The sequence below is a fragment of the Molossus molossus genome, unplaced genomic scaffold (genome assembly GCF_014108415.1).
Source record: "Molossus molossus isolate mMolMol1 unplaced genomic scaffold, mMolMol1.p scaffold_m16_p_3, whole genome shotgun sequence".
NCBI classification, from domain to species: domain Eukaryota; kingdom Metazoa; phylum Chordata; class Mammalia; order Chiroptera; family Molossidae; genus Molossus; species Molossus molossus.
In genome coordinates this window covers 59,873,115-59,897,005 of record NW_023425366.1, presented here as the reverse complement: position 1 = coordinate 59,897,005, position 23,891 = coordinate 59,873,115, and the positions used below count along the sequence as shown (strand labels likewise).

The 23,891-nt window shown below is 39.0% G+C and overlaps 1 protein-coding gene across 4 annotated transcripts in view; it reads right to left on the bottom strand.

The window, feature by feature from the left end:
• The window catches only part of RASA1 (RAS p21 protein activator 1), a 96,021-nt gene extending 84,911 nt beyond the window's left edge, over positions 1-11,110 (bottom strand). For 2 of the 4 annotated variants that reach the window (XR_004961820.1, XM_036280956.1), the window contains exon 1: positions 10,021-11,076. Coding sequence is in view for 2 of the 4 variants with exons in the window: in XM_036280956.1 (XP_036136849.1) it covers positions 10,021-10,538 (518 nt within the window). In the remaining 2 variants the exon portion in view is untranslated. Of the gene's footprint in view, positions 1-8,113; positions 8,237-10,020 lie in introns of all 4 variants that reach the window. The other 2 variants (XM_036280958.1, XM_036280955.1) reach the window with 2 other exon arrangements.
• Between the last annotated feature and the right edge of the window lie 12,781 nt (positions 11,111-23,891).

Sequence of the window (23,891 nt, the reverse complement as noted above, 5' to 3'; positions counted from 1 at the left end):
AATAAAGTGATGATGATGATGTAGAACAATTGGAACCCTGAGGCATTGCTAGTGGAACTGAAAAATGGTGAGACATCAAAAATGGAAGGAGTTACTTGAAAACTTAAATGGAATTAAACAGGATCCAACAATTACACTTCTAGGTATAGACCCAAAAAGGAAAACAGGCCCTGGCTGGTTTGGCTCAGCGGTTAGAGCGTCACCCTGCAGTCCAGAGAGACCCAGGTTCGGTTCCCGCTAAGGGAGCATACCTCAGTTGCAGTTTGTCCCCGGCCCTGGTGCAGGTGGCAGCCACTCCATGTGTCCCTTTCACGTCAATATTTCTCTCTCTCTCTCCCTCCCACTCTATCTGAACAAAAAATGTCCTCGAGTGAGATTAAAAAAAAGGAAAACAGTAACTTGAACATATATTTGTATACCATGTTCAATCAGCATTATTCACAATAGCCAAGATGTGGAAGCAAACAAAATGCCCATTGATGGTTAAATAGTTAAACAAAATGTGGGATGCATTACCACATTATAGTCAAAATGTCAATTCTCCAGAAACTGATCTATAGGTTTAATACAATTCTACAAAAATCTCAGCATTTTGTAGACATGGACAAGCTTGTCCTAAAATTTATATGTAGCCCAGCTGGTGTGGCTCATGGGATTGAGCATCATCCCATGCACCAAGAGATCACCAGTTCAATTCCTGGTCAGGGCACATGCCTAGTTTGGGGTTCAATCCCTAGTTGGGGTGTGTGCCAGGGGCAACCAATCGATGTGTCTCTTTCATATCACTGTTTCTCTCTCTCTCCCTCCCTCCCTTCCTCTAAGTTCAATTAAAAAAAAAAAAAAGTTAAGCCCTGGCTGGTTTGGCTCAGCAGTTAGAGCAACGGCCCACGGACCAAAGAGTCATGGGTTCGATTCCGGTCAAGGGCACATACCTTGGCTGCAGTTCAGTCCCCAGCCATGGTCAGGGTTGTGTGGGAGGGTACCAATCAATGTGTTTCTCTCACATCGACGCTTTTCTCTCCCTCTCTCTCCCTCCCACTCTGAAAATAAATGGAAAAATATCCTTGGGTGGCCCTGGCCAGTTTGGCTCAGCGGTTGGAGCATCGGCCTGCGGTACAGAGAGACCCGGGTTCGGTTCCCGCTAAGGGCACGTACCTCGGTTGCAGTTTGTCCCCGGCCCTGGTTGGTCGTGCGGGTGGCAGCCACTCGATGTGTCCCTTCACATCGATGTTTCTCTCTCTCTTCCTCTCTCTCTCCCTCCTGCTCTATCTGATCAAAAAATGTCCTTGGGTGAGAATAAAAAAATATATATATATATCCTTGGGTGAATATTAAAAAAAAAGTTAAACGTACAACCTACAAAAGAAAATATAAATTAACCTTCAAAATTAAAAACTGTTTCTCTATTAAAAGGAGAAAAATCAAACTACAAAATGGGAAAAATATTTGCAATCCACATATCAAACAAAGGATTAATATTTAGAATACATAAATAACTCTCAAAACTCAACAACTTAAAAAAATACAATTCTATTGGAAAATGGGCAGAAGAGATCAACAGACATTTCACCAAAGAGGATATTCACATAGCAAATTTAGCACCTGAAAAAGTTTTCATCATCAGCCATTAGGGAAATGCAAATTAAAACTACAATAAGATATTACTAGACATTTATGAGAATAGCTAAAATAAAAAATGGTGACAATATCAAAGGCTGGTGTGGATACAGAGAATCAAGGTCACTCATATATTGATGGTGATAATGTAAAAGTACACAGCCACTCTAGAAAACAGACTGGCAGTTTGTTATAAACTGAATGAGCAATTACTATGCAATCTAGCAACTGTGCTCTTGGGCATTTATCTGACAAAAATGAAAACTTATGTTCACACAAAAACATAAACATAAATGTTCATAGCAACTTTTTCTCATAATAACCAAAACTGAAAATAACTCAAATGTTCTCCAGTGGGTGAATAGTTAAACAAACTGTAGTACATCCATACCATGAAATACTACTCGGCAACAAAAATGGGAAAAGTATGGATACATGCAACAAACTAAATGAATCTTGAAGGGAATTATGTTAAATAACAAATGCTAATCCCAAAAGGTTACATACTATGTGACTTCATTTATATAACCTTTTAGAAATGAAAAAATAAAGAACAGATTAGTGGTTGCTAGGGGTCAAAAATGGAGGAAGTGGAGAAGGAAATAAGTTTGGTTATAAAAAGGCAGCACGAAGAATCCTGGTAGTTATGAAAGTGTTCTGTATCTTTTATTACGGTGATGCTTACACAAATCTACACATGATAAAACTGAATAGAACTAAATGTATACATACATGTGTATGCAGAACTGACAAAAATCTGAATACGATAAGTAAATTTTATCAATGTCAACTTCCTGGTTATGATACAAGATGTTGCAATTGAGAAAAAAACAGGTGAAGGGTGCATCTGTTATTCTTACAAATGAATGTGAATCTATAATTACCTCAAAATAAGAAATCTAATTTTAAAAATTTGAGAGGTAAATCAATATTTAGGTAGAAATGGATGGAAGAGATATGGTTCTATTATTATATAATTTCTTAACTGTGAACCCAATTTAGTAGGTTATTTCTACAAAAAAAGCTTTAAAAGAGTTGAGGGGTACTTGTGGGTCATTCCCTTAGCATAAGACAGATATATAAGAGGAAGGAAATTTAAAAGTAACATTGACTATTACAACAATGACTACAGAATGAATTCAGAAAATTTGCTGGAGAAATGTCTCACACACAGGATTTTCCATAGTCACCATCCATGATCATGTGAAGAATCTTTTCACACCATAATAATCAGACATGCATTTAAATATTTTCCATCTGGAAACACAAGTATAGCCAGAAGAGGAGATATGTTACTAACTCATAAAGAAAAGAAAGTAGGTAAACAAGGATTAAAGTTTTTCTTTCCAACAGTGAAAGATAGGAAAAGAGTGAGGACCCTATTCCTCAAGTAGTAGATGTGTATTCAATCTGCTCTGAAATCATCCGAAGCCAATTTTATTTTATTTTTTTATTTTTATTTTTTCCATTTTTTGTTCAGATAGAGTGGGAGGGAGAGAGAGGAAGACAGAGAGAGAAACATCGATGTGAAAGGGACACATCAAGTGAGTGCCACCCACACGACCAACCAGGGCCAGGGACAAACTGCAACCGAGGTACATGCCCCTAGCAGGAACTGAACCCGTGTCTCTCTGGGCCGCAGGCCAACGCTCCAACCGAAGAGCCAAACCGGCTAGGGCCCGAAGCCAATTTTAAAGATGCAGGGTTATCCACTGTATCAGTCAGTTTGGGCTACCGTAACAAAATACCACAAAGTGGATGTCTTAAACAACAGAAATCTGAGTTCAAGATTAAGATGCCAGGAGAGTTGGTTTCTAGTGAGGCCTCTCTCCTTGGCTTGCAGATGGCCACCTTCTCTCTCTCAACTCACATAGCCTTCTCTCTGTGCACATACACTCATGGTATCTCTTCCTCTTCTTATGGAAGCAGCCGTCCTATTGGATTATAGACCCACCCACATGGCCTCATTTAACCTTAATTACCTCCTTAAAGGCCTCATCTCCACACACAGCCACATTGGGGTTAGGGCTTCAACCTATGAATTTTTTTGGTGGGGGGATGCATTTCTAGTCATAACACCCAGCAACTGGTCATTCCTAAAGTATATTAAGTTTAAGTTTTTGTTTTGTGTGTGTGTGTGTGTGTGTGTGTGTGTGTGTATATATATATATTTTTTTTTTTTTTTCCCCCCCCACATGTACTGAAAGGGGCCAGGTAAAGGAAAAAGTAGTTTTTGCATTAGAATTCCAGTTCTATCACTTGTATTCTCAACAATAAAAATGTGAATAAGATCCATCTGCATGATATAGCTGTGAGAATTAAATGAGATCATCTATGTAAAGTCCCTAGCATATGGTAAATAATTAATAAGTCAATATTGGGCCTCTGCCTTTCCATCCCCTCCCCCCAAAAATGAATTATAAATATTATTGAAATCAAAACATATCTGAAAAATTATAGAGACCAGATTCTGTCAGAGTTCTACCACTACCTAGCTATGTGATCTTAATTAAGCAAGCCACTCTACCTGAGACTACTTCTGTACCTAGGCAATGAAGAGTTTCCTCTATGACTAAAATACTATTTATCTGTGCATATCACTCTCATGATTATGATCAAACACCAATGCTACAAAAGCTAATAAATCTTCAGTAAAAAGAATTATGGTATGAAATTTCAATATAATTCTTTCATGTACTTTTATTCTTTCAACTCTTATACAACTACCCTCTAGTTTTTGAATCCTCACCTGAGGATATTTTTCCATGTATCCTCAGATAGAGTGGAAGGAAGGGGGGGAGAGAGAGAGAGAAAGAGAGAAACATTGATGTGAGAGAGACACATCTATTGGTTGTCTCCCTCACAACCCCGACCCAAGCCAGGACCAAAATGCAACCGAGGTAATGCCCTTGACCAGAACTGAATCCATGACTCTTTGGTCCGCAGGCCAATGCTCTAACCCTAAGGCAAACCAGCCAGGGCAACTATCCTCTAATTTGAGAAACATCTGTACAATGTGTCTATAGATTAATTTTATCATCTTATTTCTCTATTATTAATACCTCATCTTCCAAATAGAGTGTATATTCTTTTATACTTTTGTCTCCCACGATGTTCAGTTTTACTAAGAAAAATCACATAATCACTGAAACACCTAAAATCATACCCCAAATCCTGCTGAGATAGGATTAGACATGTGCAGAAGTACATTGTATCTGACAACTATTTTTTATTTTAGCTCACAACTGAAATGTATTGAAGATAATTTCAAGATAACACATCTACTTTCTATACACTTACACATTCAAACAATGAGCCATAATCAACATCCATACTTACTATTTCTGGTTTAAAATTAAAATAATGATAGTAAGAAGCAAAATCTATTGTAGAGATATTTGAATCACTTAATATAAAACAATCATGTTGAGCCTAAGGAAAGAACTTAACTTGTAAGTACTTGTCCTTTCTCCCACCTCCACCCTTACCACTAGCATTCTAGTATTATCTGATATCACATGTAAATGAAAACATGGAGTAGGCTATAAATTTGATGTCCCCAAGTAATTTCACCTCCCAGTATTAATGCTTTTGCATATTCAAACAATGTGCAATAACCAACATCCCCTACTAAATCTGGACTGAGTCACATGACTAGCAGTGGCCACTGGAACATTAGCACACATAAATAGGCTTGATAACTGTTGATATGAAGTCTTATCCTCTTGGAATGCTCTCTTGTGGAACCCAGCTGCCATGCTGTGAAGAAGTTCAAGCTAATAAGTACAGAGAGTACAGGGATGGAGTGAGGGGAGGGTGAGAGAAGGTGAAAAAGAGAGGGAATATAGATGACAGATGACACATGGAACATCCAAGGTGGCTTAACTCATAAGTCTGGTGCTTCAGCTGAGATGGCTGGAACAGCAGTGATAGCTGGGCATAATATACTCTCTTTCTCCCACATTCCCCATCCTGTCCTCCTTTCTCCCTGCCCACCCCCCTTACCTTCCCCTCTTAGTTTTCCCTTTCTTCTTCCTAATTTACTGCTGTCCTTTTCCTTTTTTGTCTGTCAATAATGTTTGTCTGGTTTTCAATGATCCAGACCAATTCTAGTCTTTGGCTGTGCTCTGTATTGTTAGTAACTACAAGCACCTCCTTCATCCTCCCTCTAGGCCACAGGTAAATAATTACGAGTTCAGTTGGACGAATTCTTCACTAAGGTCAAAAGCTTACACTCGTTTAAGCCGTAATTCTTTTTTTACTTGATAAAACCATTAGGCAAAGGACATAGGAACTAATAACCTAATGTTCAGAGAATAAATTAAGCAGCAGGGAAAACATACCTGCTACTTTTCCTCAGACTTTACAGATCCTAGTTATATAAATTTTTTATTCTTTTAACCCCCATGACCCATTGCTCACACTTCACTCATGACATTTATCTTAATCTAGCCTGAACCATAATAATTGGTTTATTTAACTTTCTACTAGATCTAAAACTCTCAGAAGAGAGACTCATTGAGAAAAGGATCATCTTACCCATTGTTGTAATACCTTAAATTAAGCACCTACTACACTGCTCTACTAAAAATATGGTACAAAATCTGGGTTCTGGTCAGCAACCACTCCATCCATAACTAATCTTTGCAATTCTCGCCCCCATTTTTATTGAGAAATTATGACCCACCCACAGCTATAATGCAATCAGTGACGAAGTTACGAATACTACATGTCCTAACATTAACAATTATTTTACTTAATTAAGAATGATTTTAGCCCTGGCCGGTTTGGCTCAGCGGTTAGAGCGTTGGCCCGCAGTCCAGAGAGACCAGGGTTCGGTTCCCGCTAAGGGCGTGTACCTTAGTTACAGTTTGTCCCTGGCCCTGGTTGGGTCATGCAGGTGGCAGCCACTCAATGTGTCCCTTTTTCGTCGATGTTTCTCTCTCTCCCCCCTTCCCCCCCACACTCTTATCTGAACAAAAAACAAACAACAACAAAAAATGGAAAAATGTCCTCGGGTGAAGATTAAAAAAAAGAACGATTTTATTTTGGTAGAGACAGTAAGATAATTTTTAAGGGGTAAAAAGGTATTATTTATATTCCTTATTTCTTTTTCCTTCAAGTTTCAGGCTTGAGAAGCCTGCTTATTAGGTTAGGGTAAGACCTAGGCCAAATGCCAGGCAAATAATATCAAAGGCAAAGAGGCCTGATGGAGACTACAGCAAAATGAAGAATCAGAACCCACCTCAAAGGAACAACTCCCACTCAGCTCTAGCAATCTACTCTCAAGCAGGAACACCAACCTGGGATTTTTCAAGTGATACTGGAAATTGAGACTTCTTCAATGTGAAGTCTTCCAATTTTTAAATGGTAACAACTAATTACTATATGTTCCAAATACACTAAGCGCAAGCCATATCTATCTGTGGGTTGGATTCAGCCTAAGGGTCTTCTGCTACCGCAGACTCATAGTTAAAAATCTACATATATCTGAAGATGGACTAAGAGAATAATACTCCTTAACTATGGCCCCTCACCTCTAGGAAAGATAGAAAAAGAAGGATACCAAGAACCATGAGAAGCAGCTCCATAAAATTACAGGGAGTATCAGTGACAAATTCCTTTAATTTAACCATTTTTCCTCTTGAAAAGGAAATTTGTTAGCAGTTTTAGATATAGAACCTTCTGTAGCATAAAAGTATACGGGGAAATTTTTGTTTTCTTTTTAAATTTTTTTTCCTCAAAACTTGTAGGAAAAAAAAAAATTCAAATAAATGTAATAGTTAGAATTATACAAAATTTTCTGGCCTTAACCAAACTAGTAAACAAGAGACTAATGATTCACCATGCACACAGAGAAACAAGATTCAAAATACTAATAGCATCATTATATTTGCACTAGTCGATCTATATTTTGTCACTTGACTCTCTTGTGACGAAAAGCACCAAACTAGCTGTATACAGGGCTGAAATCTGTGACCAGAGAACCCTAGTCTAACAAACCACTGTGGACTCAATCCCAGAACTCGAACCACCTATCATGTGACCATGTTATCAATAACTAAGATGACCAATCACTAGTAAATATTAATTTAGTCCAAAAACATTTAATACTTTTATGAAAGATTTGACATTATTTAACCAAGTCATTAAGGCATTTCCTTTTATTAAAAAATAGGAACTAATAGAAAACATGAATTTCATCTCTAAACCTGCTTAACTTTATAAAGTAAAAATAAAAATTTTAATATAATTAATCATTGTAGACAGACGTTTGGAGTTCAATACATTCTCTAAAATAGCTATTAGTAAGGGATTCTCTATACCAATAGAATTAGTAGGCAATTTAATGATAATAAATATTATTGTTATTTTGGGAGACCATTTATTTGTTGAACACTGTACTGAGTATGTTCAGGGTTCTCATTAAACCTTGAAAACGACCATATGAGGAAGGTACCATTATTATCCCCATTTTACAGATGGGGAAACTGACCTTTCCAAGATCACACAGCTAGTAAGTGGTAGAGTCAGGATTCCAACCCAAATCTTGTCTAACTTCAGAATTTTCACGCTTAACCACTACACTGTATTGCCTCCAGTGACTCTGGGTTGATATCTAAGATAAAGAAAAGAGGAAATTTGTACTTCTCAATGGCAAACTTAAAAAACATACTAGAAATGGAGGATAATTTTTAGAAATAAAACAAATCTCACATACATAGTCACACAAAATTTTATTCTCAAATACATATAATAATGAAAATCTCACAATGGACTCCTCACAAACACATTTTTTCCTATGTAGTCATTCATGTTTATTATTAAAAATTTAATGGAAATGCTCTGTATCTTCTGCCAATTTTGTTATCAACCTAAAACTGCTCTATTTTTTAAAAAATTTAAACTACAATATATTAAATATGCCTAATTCAATTCAGTTATGAACTAACTGGCATAAGATAAGACTATATTCTTTCAGTATAAAAAGTTGTACTTCATTACAACCACAGTGCTGGGCATGTAGAGGGCACTTTATATTTAACAGATTGATTTTTTTTTTGCAAAAAGGCTTGAAGATGTGTAACAGTGTGTAAAATTAGAAATTTTATCACTCTCTGAACACCTTCAGAAAAGTCAGCAATACTAGGCATGACATAAATTGGAATAAAATTAGACCCCAAAAAAGGAACTCTATTGAACAATGTAAAAGGAATACAACACCCCTATACTATGGCTGACATAAGATTAACTTCACTTTTCCACGTAAGTATCAAAAGATGTAACCATAAGTCAAAAATGGGTTAGTATTACAAAATCTTTTCCTAATTCGTTTAATTCCTTTCTAAATCCTCTAAAGAAATAACCTCCCCCCCCCCATAATAATACTTTCAAGTGTCAACATATGACCCAAATCTTTTTTCCTCTGATACTCACCAAGGTTGTCAAATTCTAAAGGTTAATTAGGACAGATGTGAGAGATCTATAAAACAAGTTTTGCCTACCATACCACTCCCCATCAACATTTTCCTCTCATCAAGGTCCACCTTTATATATAAATACATACCTAAGTTCACTTATGAAGGAAACAAGTAAGAGGGAGGTACTAACTCTACATAGAAAAGTCATTTGTTCTATATATTCTGCAGCAGACTGTCAGAATTAATTTAGAAATAGACAAGTGTATTGATCACCAACAAAACGTAGTGAAGAGAAGCACGCTCTTCATTTTTACTTCAATATCGTACTTACAAAGTCTCAACTATATAAAATCACACTAATATTAATGAGAATTCTAAGGCACAAGTTACAGATACTTTTGGAGTATGGGCCCTTAATCACACCTGTAGTTCATACAACTCCTTTCCTTTCTCGCTGACCCACGTTTTCATAAGTGATAGCTATGCTTTCAACAGGCTGAATTTGGATCTGCAGTGCAACAAAACAACGCATTCCGACCAAGGCATGTTTCAGATACTAGTACAATACTTATTTCAAATACTTATATTCAAAGCTCTTCACTAATCATCTAGCTTCAACAGGGAACACACACAGGTTAATACTACATAATAGACTACGAATGCCTTGGTAGCTGCAAACTCAGCTGAATGCCAGGACGCCACTCGAATTTGGAAGGGGCAGAACCATATCCGGTTCTCACCTGATACATATTTTCCCATGCTTCCCATCTTAAAATCTCTGCATCTTCCCAGAGGAGCAATAAATATACAAGGCGCCAGGGAGTATGCCTGTAGGGAAGATAACTGATCCAATTAAATCACTACTCATGGAACCTGAAGCTTCAAAACTTTTCGAACAAATCACAGCTGACAGAACGAGCATGTTTTCCACGTCTTCCCAGGACCCAGTTTCCGCAATCCCTGAACAGCGGTCTTCACTTACTGGTTAGTTGGAGGAGCGGTCAGCGGGATGGCCACCTCTTCTTCCTCGTATTCTGGTCCATCCAGAGAGTCACCTTCGTCCACTGTTCCCAGGCCCGCCCCCAAAGGGGGCAGCTGGGGAGGAGGTGGCAGAGGAGGGAACCCGCCGCCTGCCCCGAAGGGCTCAGCAGGCAACGAAGTGGTCCCTTTGGTGAGAGCCATCTCCCCGCCAGGTCCGGCGGCAGCAGCACCAGCCACGCCAGCAGCAGCACCTCCCCCTGACAGTCCGGCTCCCCCCAATGCCCCCGCCACGGGTCCGGCTCCTGGGAATCCTGACCCCAAAGCGGCTCCGCCATCCAGAGTCCCGGCCACTCTGCCCTCCGACAGCCCAGGATAGGGGGCGGCTGCCACAGGCAGGGCCGCGGGTATCTTCACCCGACACACTGCCGGATAGGGACTCGAGGCTGCGGCCGCGCCGCCTCCGGCTGCCCCGGCGGTCACCGGGCCGCCCTCCTCACTGCCGGCCTCGGCCGCCATCATGTTGAAGCCCGCTCAGCTCTGCCCTACCCTGCCCGCCCGGGAGCCCCGGGGGCCACCAGGCCCCGGCTCCGAGCCGCCCCACCCAGGCGCGTCCCCTCTTCAGTTCCCCAGGCGGAGGAAACAACAACAAAAGAAGGGAGCCCGCCGCCGCGCCCCCTCCTCGGGCCACAGCCCAGGCTCCTGGGGTTACGGGAAGCGAAGTGGGCAAAAAACCCAACGCCTGCACAAATGCCTCCCAAACCTTCACCTTATACACCCGCACTCACGCACACATATGCACAGAAGCGAAAAACTTCCCGGCTGCGCTAAAGAGGAAGGGAAGCACAGGGGAAGCGGCTGGGGCAGCTGCCGCTCCTTCAGCCACCGCCACTGCCGCCGCCACCGCTTCTTCACCACCCGAGTTCCGGCCACCCCCACCGCAGCCACCGCCGGTGCCACTGCTGGGGCTGGGGCCACTGCAGCCGCTTCATCCTCCACCGGGCTGGAGATGGGAGGGGTGGGGAGAAAAGAGGAAGGGGGGCGGGGTAGTGGGGAAATCGACCGAACTGCTCCCAACCTGGAGCTCTCAGTGAAATCGACGCGAGAGAAAGGAAGGCGGGGCTCCGGAGGAGGAGCGGAGGGAAGGAAGGGCGGGGAAAGGAGGAGAGGACGCTCCTGCGCAGGCGCGTTCCCGGCGCGGAGGTGGGGGGGCTGGGCCTGGAGGGAGGAAAAGGAAGAGTTGGGAGAGAAGGAAGCGGCGAGGACGCGCGGTTCGCGGACGCGCTCGCTGTCCCGCTCCGGTTAGAGAGCGTGGCGGCGCGGCCGCTCTTCCCAACCGTGTGGCCAGTGGCGCGCGCCTGTTTCACTGGGCTTTGTTTGATGGGCCGGTGGGGCGAAGGAGGGGAGGACTGGGTACCTCAGCAAGCTGCCACCCGGCGCGTGAACACAAACGAGACCGGAGGGATTAGGAGTGGTGGAGAGGAAGGAAGGGGGAAAAGGAAAGGAAGATGCGGCGAAGCCAGTTCCTTGCTTCCTGACCGGTGGAAAAAACACCCTTACTCGGCGGCGAAGAAACCTAATGGCCAAGGCCTGGGGTAGGAGAGGTTGCAGACGCCTTCGAAGGTTGAGGCAGTACTATTAATTTTTGTTACATAATATAAATCACTATATGACTATTACAGACTAAAATGAAATAAAATATTAGGTTCTGAAACTCTAGAGAAAAAAAAAACGAAACGGATAAAGGGATGCCATATGGGGAAGGCTAAGAATTTTGGTAGAATAATGGTTATGAAGTCAGATTTCTACAACTATACACGTTTTCCACACCCACCTGCACCTTTGCAGGTCTGTTAGGTACTAATGAAGTTCTACATAGGACACCAATCAATGCACTTTTGTCCTCATTTATGTGAAAAAAGACAGCAGGGCATGCTCCACATTGCACATGTGATACACGGAGCACCTTCAACACGCAGATGTCAAAGGAGACCCTCAAGTGCCAGTTACATATAGGTTCAAAAATTATCAGTAAATTGCAATCTCACCCTTAATATATCCAAAGAGATACGTTTTTTGTTTTTTATACCGGAATATATATATATATATACTCTTATATGCATTTGTTCATATAGGTGGAGGAATCATTCCCTTTGTTTGAAATTACAGTATAGGTAATTTGCCCTTTTGGATTCATATATTGTTCTTATCTTTTTTAAAAAATTAGTTTTTGTTACAGATGTTTCTCCTTTTTCCCCCCCAGACACCCTCCTCCCAATCCCATCCCTTCCACCCCCACCCCAAGCTTTGGTGTATATGTCTATAAATGCACATAAGTTCTTTGGTTTATCTCATCACCCCCCACCCCCCACCCTGAGGTTTGTCAGTCTGGACCTTACTCCTTTCTATGTCTCTGGGTCTGTTTTGTTCATCAGCTTATTTTATTCATTATATTCCACAAAAATTAAAAATTAAACTGCCATTTGACCCAGTGATCCCACTTGTAGGACTATATCCTAAGAAGCCTGAAAACACCAATCAAAAAGAATATATGCACCCCTATGTTCATTGCAGCACTATTTACAATTGCTAAGATCTGGAAACAGTCCAAGTGTCCATCAATAGATGAGTGGATAAAAAAGCTGTGGCACATACACACAATAGAACACTATGCAGCTGTAAGAAAGAAAGATCTCTTATCCTTTGAGACGACATTGAGGGACCTGGAGAATATTACCCTAAGCAAAATAAGCCAATCAGAGAAAGACAAATACCACATGATCTCACTAATTTGTGGAATATAATGTTCTTATCTTTTAAATTGTCCCAGGAAGAATGCCACATTAAATACCATTGAATATTGATCTTTGAGATCAATATTTTCTCTTCTGAGGATGATAACCAACATAGGAGCATATTGGAATGGGAACAGGCTGTAATAGAGGCCCAGGGAAAAAGCAAAAAAAACGCTAAAAGAGGTGGCAAGGTGCATGCAACACATTTTCTTTTACTTTAGAAGCCTGCATAAGCCCGTTTACCAAATCAGTGACAAGCTTGATTAAACAGTAATCCTGAGGACTTCATTGTGCCTACCTCTTTTGCCATTTACCACTTGTAAGAATGAAGATGGACTAGTCACAAGAGTGGTCTCAGACCAGCATTATCTTAGGACCCTATTAGAAATGCAAATTTGGATATCCCATTCCAGACCCTCTAAATCAGAAACTGCATCAATCTATGTTTTATTGAGCCTTCAAGTTTACACATTTAAGAACCACTATACTATAGTATGCTAATCAGAAAGGAGGCATGCAATATCAAAAAATGGTCCTGAAAGAAAGAAAAAGGACTAAGGATGCCAACTCAGTGTCATTTTTAAGTTAGGTGGGTAGAGATGTAGGTATTGGATTACTAAACTCTGTGCTATACTGCAAAAGAGGTTAGGAAATAAGAATGTGCATAATTGAAGTAATTACATAATAAAGAAAATAATGCATTCTTACAGTGGCTTATCTGAAAACACTTTTTGTTTTTTATTTTTTAATTTAAATCCTCAGAGTTAGAAGAGAGCATGAAAGTACCTACTTCACCCACTGCCATTGAATTTACATGTAGCCTGTGTTTGAAAACCTACTATGTGTGTGTTAGTACCCCAATCCTCCAACACTGCCACCTCAATTACCACCTTTAGCCTTTGAATGTAGGAAACTGGAACTGGCAAGTTATCACCAGCTCTTGGTTGTCACTGATCTCTCTGCTCTAACTGCTCACAAACCATCTATGCTGCCTGAGATTTCAGATCAGGCTCACTACTTTGCAGAATTAAGTCCTTCCCCTTTTTTGAAAATTCTTTGCAATTAAAAGACAATATTTAATGCAATCCAACATCAATTAGATACTGAGTTACACTGTTTTTTTGTTTTTTGTATTTTTGAAGTATGTGTCTACAATACTTTACTATAATACTACAATACTATACTGCAAATACAACCCATGGTCTATCCTATTGCCTAGCCCAGTACTTGGCATCCTTGCCATCCTTGACAATTGTTTTGAACAGTTCTCCATGCTTTTAAGGAATACTAGAATAGATCAGCTCACATCTTTGGACATCAATTGTTCAACTAGGAGGAAAGAACTACTAAAAGTCTACTTGTAAATCAATCTAATACTAATCTTACCTGATATGCAACCTTACAGTTGTGCTGCCCTTCTCATCTAAAAAGATTACCACATATTTTTATGAGTTATTTTCAACTTACTCTTCTATTGGACAGATTGAGGCTTTGATCTTGACTCTTTCTTGTGTACTCTGTTAATGTCAAATGAGTTGTCTATCTTTAGTTACTTTTTATTTTTTCCCAAAAGGGTTAAATGTTTCTACCTTCTTTATTTTTGTCTATTGCCTTTTCTCTTTTTCTAGTCTCCTTGATTTTCTGCCCTTGTCTCATTTATAGTCTCCTGTTCTCTTTTTTCCTGCTAGTTTCTCCCTCAATTTCTACTGTGTTTTCCTTTTTTCTCCTTTGAATTTCCTGACATAGATATACTCCTTGAAGTTTCATGAATAAAAAAACTGAAGAACAGCCCTGGCCGGTTTGGCTCAGCACTTAGAGCGTCGGCCTGCGGTCCGGAGAGACCCGGGTTCAGTTCCCACTAAGGGCATGTACCTCGGTTGCAGTTTGTCCCCGGCCCTGGTTGGTCGTGTGGGTGGCGACCACTCGATGTGTCCCTTTCACATTGATGTTTCTCTCTCTCTCTGTTCCTCTCTCTCCCTCCCACTCTACCTGAACAAAAAAATGAAAAAATGTCCTCAGGTGAGGATGATACAAAAAAACAAAACAAAAAAAAAAAACTGAAAAACAATTTAAAAAAAACAAAAACATGAAATATCTATGTGGAGAAAGCCTTACAGAGATTCTGCAGGAATTGGTGTTAGGTGTAGTATTATGTAACATCAGTTAACAAAGGGAAGTAAACAGTCTGTTAATTAAATTCACAGATAATATTAAACCAGGAGGTACTGGAAAACAGAACAATATACAAAAGAAAAGAGAGGAAAATTCAAAATAGCTTTTTACCTTTAGTAAACCAATCTTTGATATCTATGGTTTAAGGAAATTTACCCCAGATATTGAATAAAACATAGTATTTAATGAATAAATGATCAAAAGTGCTGGACAAAGACTTATAGGTGAAAAGAATCTGAACATTTACATGTTCAAAAGTGAATTTGGCTCATTTTATTGGCAACCCAAGTATTCTGAAATATTTTGATACCTCACTACGTGGAAGGTAATTCTGAATCAGTAATACAATTTTAGAGAACTTCAAGGTGTTTAGAGCAAATATATGAGTAGCTTCTGAGGGGAAGACTAAGCAAGAAATAGTAAAGAGCTTACAACTATGTTTGAAAAAATTCCAAATTGTATTTTATGCCCTACTACATACTTAACTGTACAAATAGACTTCTGAGCTTATCTAAATAGTGTCAAAGGTTTCATTGACCCAAACTTTGAAAGAAAGCCTTTATTCCCAATCTCTAATATCCCTACTGCATTTATTGACCTCATCTTAAAATCTTCAAGACCATAAATTTTCTTATTAGAGAGATATTTTGAAAAAATAACATTGAGGAGGTACAAGTTAAAGGACATTATTTTGACCCCAAAAAAGTAAGTAATTCTGCTGAAATTACAATATATAATATACCAACCGAATAAAATTTATGAAAATTATAAACACCATGGAGAAATTAAAGAATAGTACAATCTCTGAGGCTGTTATATAAACGTCAAAGAAGATAATCAGGGGCCCTCTCAGACTGTCTAAACTTATATATGGTTAAAGGCACTTAGATCTAAGTATCTCTTCTCTTGAAAGAAGAGTAGAAAAAATGTCTTCTTAAAATTATTTAGTTTATTATTATTTTTGTCTTTACTTGGCTGATTTCTCATTATTCTTTATAAGAAATTTTCTCCCTTCATTATTTCTAGTCTGTTTTTCTTTGCCTACTATTTTTCTCAGGAACATTTCTAGATTTCCTTTCTGTGCCTTGGTTCCTTTAAGTGATAGTGACCCATGGTAGAAGTAAAAGAAGAAGGCTAGCACAATGTTTTCAGGTCAAGGGAAACTAGGGACTCAGGGTTAGTAGGACTCCAGTCCACATGTTTCTCATAATTACACTCCCATTCTTTGCTTATGTCAGCAACAATTTAAATAGCACCTGAAGCATGGACATGGAATCCAACTAACATTTGACCTCTTCACCTAGGAGTCCTACAAAGTCTCTAATCCAGGTTGCACTTTTAGGTCTACCTCAGAGTCTCCTGGTAACCCCTTCACCTCTAAAATCAGTTAGCACATCGAATACATGTCTCTCTAGTGGTCTTTAAAATATCTATACAATGAAAGGGTTAAATGAAGCCTGGAGTTGAGAAAATTATAGATAAAAGAAGGTGAAAGTTGTTAAGTAGATCAGAACTGTGTTACATAACTTTACTAAACTAAAACTTTTTCTAAGATATTTCTAACTATAATTATTTCTCAATTCACATGTTCCTTTACAAAAGTTTTCAACTTCACTTGTTATCTTAACACAATTTTTTAAATTTTTTTAACTTTCTCTTCATTCTTCATCTAATTGTTAAGATAACACTGAAATATAACATATAGTAAAGTAGTAATTTTCAATTATCTGGATTTTTCAGACTACTAAAACTTCAACAAAAACAGAGACTTAAATTGTTATGAATTTGTCAGCTTTAAATTTTGTGAAGTGAGGAGTATTTTCTTGTTATTAACTACCATTTCTTGCCACTATTTCATTAAAGGAAAGGACATTTCAAGCAGAAAGACAGAAAAAAAAGGGGGAGATGGAGGGTGAGAGGAAGGAAGAGAGAGAGAAAAAAACAAGAAGGAAATAATTTAGATTAAAAAAATATTTTTAATTATATAAATTTAGTTTCATGGAACATGCAGTATATGTTATGTCCTTCTTTTTCATTTTCCCATGGATTTATTAAAAAGTTGGCATTTGTTTGCAGACCAGGTATCTGAATTTGATTGTCCACAGAAGCAGACTCTGAAACTGGGACTTGAATGTTAAGTTGTTTTTTTGAGAGATGATCCCAGGAAATTTCAGTAGGACAATAGGGAAGGGAAGGAAGCCCATACAGGATGTGTTAATGAGCAGGTTATTGGTAACCTGAGCTCAATCCCATTGAGGAGAGTTGTCACACTTGAGGGACAAAGAAACTGTGGATTTTATTTATAAGCCCCTATTTGTCAGTGGTGGAGGGCTGCTCTGGGAAGCATCTCCTCCCCAACACCTCAGGACTGCCTTGTGTGCAAGCATCTCCCATGGCGAAAGAAAGCCCTCAGGTAGAAAGTACTGCTGTTTGCAGTGAGAGGCCATTGCATACACAGAACAGGTTGTATGCGAAGGAGGTATGGCCTTGGCACTGACAGTAACTTATTTGTATTAAATATAGGTACTTTGGAATGTTGCTATAACTTGAGCCATTTTATGTTTACTGTAGCCTACTCTCTAACCTGCTAAGGCTATTTAGCACATGTGGCTAAGACATTCTTTCAGTGTTATCATGGTGTGGCTGGGTGAGAACTCATTGTTTCCCAGTAGTACACATTATCACAGGAGCAGTGCTGACCAGAGAAAGTGATTTTCTAAGAGTATCTACTTATTGCTTGATTCTAAATATATTTCCTGTCATTTTTTAAAACACATATTTGAGCTACATAATATAATAGAAGCAACAGTGAGTATGTACTGGACAAAAAATACCCTATTGACAACCAATGGGAAATATTTAAGAAAAATTATCATGAATATTACAACAGTGTTTTTGAATAAATAATTGGATAAAATGTTTTATTAAAAGTAATCCAGCCCTGGCCGATTTTCTCAGTCGTTAGAGCATTGGCCAGCGGACCAAAGAGTTGAGGGTTCGATTCTGTTCAAGGGCATGTACTTTGGTTGTGGTTCAGTCCCCAGCCCTGGTGGGGGTCATGCAGGGGGCAACCAGTCGATGTGTATGTCCCTCTCATGTACATGTTTCTCTCTCTCTCTCTCTCTCTCTCTCTCTCTCTCTCTCTATATATATATATATATATATATATATATATATGTGTGTGTATATATATATATATTCCCTCCTTCCCTCCCTTCCTCCTTCCCTCCCACTGTATCTGAAAATCAATGGAAAAATATCCTCAGGTGAGGATATTTTTAAAAAAGTAGTCCAAAAGCCCTGCCTTGAATTTGTAGAAATTTTTTTAAGTTGTCAAAGTACTTTCTTGTCCTTTGTCTCTTTTACAGCTCTGAAAAAGTATGACAACATTATTGTCCATTGACAGATCGGTAAGTGTTTTAGTTCCAAGGGTGTGGTCAATTCACCTCAAGTGCTGAAGGTTTATAATAAGGATTTCTGGGGAAGGAACATAGGACAAGAAAACTGTCCCACAATAAAATGTCTAGTTTCATAGGGAACCGTAATATCTCACTGTTCAGGACCCAGAAGGAGCTCCAGGGAACTAACAGGCATGATTGTGGTTATGTCTGAAGAGTGGGAACTGTTATTATCTCCTTTAGTGGTGGCACCATTTCCATGACTCAAGTACTCTGTTACTATGTTCTGTTTCTTTGCTCAAAACAGCCACTGCTTCTATTGATTCTGACTGCACCAAACACCCCTCTTTCCATAACTCCCTACCTCATGATTCCTGCTTACTTGTGGCTTCCACTACTTTGCTTCCACTTACAAATGTTTAAGTGACAGGGATACAATGGTGAGCCAGATACACATGGTCTCTCATGGAGCATACAACTGAGAGTGAGGTAGACATTTAGTCAAATAGCCACATAAATAAATGCAGCATTTAACATTAAGATAGATTATAATAGGGAAAGAAACACTAAAGTGAATTGAAATCATTTTATCAAGATTTCATAGTCACTTGACAGAGTCTGTGTTGAGTGTTCACGGAGTGTTGCAGTATAATAATGCAGACAGTACATTAGCCCCAAACCTGGGGTGATGGAACAGGTAGATTGTATTTAAGTTCCTCCTCTGCCACTACTAGATCTATAACTCAGCTAAAGTTACTTAACCCTTCTGAGTCTCAGCTGTCACATCTGTGAACTGTATGGACAGCAATACCTATTGGCTTAGGTTGGGTGTACCCAGAAGCAGACCCCAAGACATGAATTGTATTATAAATTGGTGGTGATCCCAAGAAGCTCAATTGCAGAGAGGGAAAGGGAGACAGGGAAGGGAAGGAAGTCAGAAAAGGTCTATTGTCAAATAGATAATCACTGCGGGAAAGGAGCAAGGGGCTCAATTCCATGGGGGAGCTATGGGAAACCAAGTTAAGCAGGTCTCAGAGTTATCCTGTATGAGGCGTGAGGAAGCTGGGATTACTTATCCTCCAACTCCATTCCATCTTTTGTGAAAGCTGCTCCTAGATTCTTTAACTGCCTATACTTCTGAGATGTTCCATGTGCTTGCTCACAGGCAAGAGAAAGTTCCAGAACAGATAGTTACAGGAATGTTCCATGGCCATGCACCAGAATGGAAAGTGACAATGGAATATGGGTGGGGTGCTGACAGCTTGTATACCTACCTATTTTTAGAAGGTTTTTTATAAGGATTTGAAATAACAAGATAGTGGAACAAAGTAGGAGATCAATAAATTTTATCTATTGCAATGAATAAAAGTGTTGTTGTGAGAATGAATATACACTTTTGAAATGGTAACAATAATACACTTAAATTAATATTTAATTGTTAACATGAACTAACATGTTAGATTACTGAAATGACAGTTCAAAAGAGCCAGGTAGGCCCTGGCCAGTGTGGCTCAGTTGTTGAAGTGTCAGCCCAAGCACCGAAGGATCTTGGGTTCATTTCCTCATCAGGAGCATATACCTGGGTTGCAGGCTCGATCCCCAGCCCCAGTCCAGGTCAGGGCAAACGGGCTGGGGTGCGTGCAGAAGACAACCAATCAATGTGTCTTTCTCATATTAATGCCCCCCCCCCCTTCCACTCTCTCTGAAAATCAATAAAAACATATCCTCAGGTAAGGATTTAAAAAACAAACAAACATTCAGCATTAGCTGTAAGTCTTATGAAGTGGTTCCCTTTATTGAGCAGAAATGTACTCCTGGTGACTTTCTCACATTTTCTAAAGTTCTCTCATGTTTCTAAAGTTCTATTGAACACAGAGTCCTTAAAATATTTTAAGATTAATAATAAGTCCTCCAAGACATCTTCCAAAGTTCTAAATGTTAGGAGAATCCTTGGCTTTCTTCACCATCTACTGCTCTTTGAAAATAACAATCTAGATTCGTGACTTTAAGTAACATATATATGCAGATGACACCCAAATTAATATCTCTAACCCGAGCATCTTGTCCTAGCTCAATCTGTTCCTTGGCATCTCACTTTGAATATCTCATGTCCAAAATAGAACTCTTGAATTTACTGCACATAAAAGCACCCGCTCCCCTTTATCTCCATTTAGCTAATGGTATCATCAGTCCTCTAAACAACAAAAAACCTAAGTAACATCATTGATTCCTCTTTTTGTGACATCACATATTTAATTTATCAGTGCATCTTGTCAGCTTTTCCTTCAAATTGTAGCCTGTATTTGACTGCCTTTCAATCTTGATTCCTAACACCCCAAACTGAGTCACTGTCATCTCTGACCTAGACTTCTATAACATCATCTTCTAGCAGTCTTTCCTGCTTCAACTTTTCCTCCTCTTGTCTATTCTACACACATTAGCCAGAATGACCTTTTCAAAATGTAAATCAAATCACCTCACATCCCTTTTTAAAATCCTCCCATTACACATAATAAAGTACAAACTTCTTCCCATGATCTAGAAGGCCCTACATGACATGGCCTCTGTCTCACTCATAAACCTCAGCCCCTACCACATACCTGGACCCCTCTACTGTAGTCCTGTCACACTGAATGTCTTGCTGTTTCCTGAATATACCAAGAATCCTACTATGTCAGAGCCTTTAGAGTTATCATATGCTCCACATAAAATACTCAACAGAGCTTTGCCTTACTGACTTCTTTAGCTGAAGTTTGCTCAAATGTCCTAGCCTCATAAAGGTCTTCACTGACCACTCTAACCACAGAAAGCTTCCACTTAGACTGTTTGGTTTTTCTTTTTAGTGCTTTCCTGTGCTGAAAGTTACACAATATTTTATTTGTTTTCTTATTTATTGTCTACCTCCACAAATAGATTATAAGCTTCATGAATGCAGGATTTCTGCCTATATGAACTGCTATATTCTGCATACCCAGGACAGTGTTTGCCACATGGTAAGTGCTCAATATCTCTGTGGAAGGAAAGAAGAATAGAAAAAAAGAAAGATGGAAGGATGGAATTAGGCTTCTTGGCAATTAACATTCCACTGCTGAAAAACATTGAAGTTTACAGCAATTACTATTGAAATATTTTCCCTATGAATGTTCATCAGATCAAGTCTCCCCAGTCTCTGTGAAACTCATTGTATTTAATCTGGTGCGTTTTAGTTTGGCTTTAATATTTCAGGCTTTCAGGATTTTTTTTAATCCACATTATGTAATACAATATATTGACTATTTCTTCTACTTTTTTGGTATTTGTGATGGTTAATTTTATGTTTCAATTTAGCTAAGCTATATTACCCAGTTATTATCAGATTTTCTTTGAAGGTATTTTAAGATGTGGTTAACAGTTGACTATAACTAAAGAAGATTACCTTCAATAATGAAAGTGGGCTTCATCCAATCAATTGAAAGCCATAACAGAAAAAACTAAAATGTCCTGGAGAGGAAGAAATTTTGCCTCAAGACTCAAATGTCAACTCCTACCAAGTTTCCAGCTTCCTGGCCTGCCCTACAGATTTCAAACTTGCCCAACTCCACAATTATGTAAGCCAATTTCTTAAAATGAAATATCTTTCCCTCCCTTTCTTTCTCCCTCCCTAATAAATATACATATATACAAAGAGATCTCTTGAGAGATAGATAGCTATAGATGGTATCAATAGATAGGTATAGATTATAGATAGATTAGTAGGTCTATTTATCTATCATATATCTACATTTTTTTTTTTATCCTCACCCGAGGATATTTTTCCATTTTTTTGTACAGATAGAGAGGGAGGGAGAGAGAGGAAGGGGGAGAGAGAGAAACATCGACGTGAAGGGACACATCGAATGGCTGCCACCCGCACGACCAACCAGGGCCGGGGACAAACTGCAACCGAAGTACGTGCCCTTAGCGGGAACCGAACCCGGGTCTCTCCGGACTGCAGGCCGACGCTCTAACCGCTGAGCCAAACCGGCCAGGGCTATATCTACTTTCTTTTGGTTCTGTTTCTCCAGAGAACCCTGACTGATACAGTGCCCATTTATGTGAAAAGCAAATCATGTATATTATCACTCAAATCCAATCAATATTACAGTGAAGAGAACAAATGTAAAGCTAGCAATCTCTGTGTGTGGACATAATCCTTTATTAAGTACTATTTAGGTGTATTTGTTCAACATGCAATAAGTCCTCTAAACCTACTTTTATTCCCATGTGTACTATATGTGTTTTGAAAAACACCTTGCTTATTTCAAAAATGTCTACAACACTTTTCTATCAATTTAATAAACCTATCCAAAAAATAAATAAAGGAGAACATAACTGATCATTGTTTCCCATTCTACACTCAAAACAATTGGTTAATAATGTTTTCTAAAGTTTCTTTGGAGGGGGTGTTGGGGGAGAGATAAACCACAGAACTTACATGCATGTATGCATGAACAAAGGTCATGGACAACAAAACTGGGGGCAGGGTGGGGAGGGAGGAGGGGGGGGGGAATCAATGGGGGGAAAAGGAGAAACATCTGTAACAAAAATAATTAAAAATAAAAGAAAGTTTCTTTGGGAACTGGTGTATTCACTATGCATTTCTGGAAACTTTTTATGTAAAAGAAAGAGTTAATATTTGAAAATTCTACTTTGTAATATATGTCATCTCATTTAATCCTGTCAATGACCTTATGGAATAGATATTACTATTTCCATTCAGTAAATAAGAAAACCAATGCTCCTAAGTTTAAACTACTACTTGTAAGTCACTGTACCACAGTATTCTTCTAATCAGGACAATATCTGTCTTCTGGTTTTTCTTGTAATCATTACAACAACTCTTCTAAAATATCAGGGACTCCATTACTGCATCTGTAAGTTTTTTCAGTAGACTAAGATGTAATTTTTACGAAGCTGTTGTTGGAACACGGTCAATGCAATAGTATTTCCATTTAGTATTCTCTAATTGATCTTGAATCACAGATCTTTCTTAGGTTGATCTCTAGGTACTATAAAGTAGATTGGGAGAAAGAACTGAAAGGAGTTTGTAACTGACTAGATGTGAGAAACAAAGATGACAGGGTATTTTTGTTGGGTTTGTTTGTTTTTAATGACTCCAGTATATTAAGCCTCAGAGGATAGGACTGGTAGATTGTATTTCTCATAAGTTTGTCCCCACCCCTTACCATGTGCCTCACAGTGCCTTCCTCTCAATGATGATATCTTCCTGCCCCATTGTCAGGTTTGGCCATGTGATTTGCTTTGGCCAATGATATGTAAAAAGAAATGACACATGTCATTGAATATTTCTGCTAATAATCTTGCTTTTTCCTATTGCCATAAGAATAGAAAGTTCTATAAAGAGACTGTTGTTCTTGAATAAGAAGACACAGGGAGCAAAACCACAGGCAGACTTGTCAGCCAACATGTAATATGAGCAAGAAATAAGCCATTATTATTTTAAGAAACACAGTTCTAGGATCATTTATTAG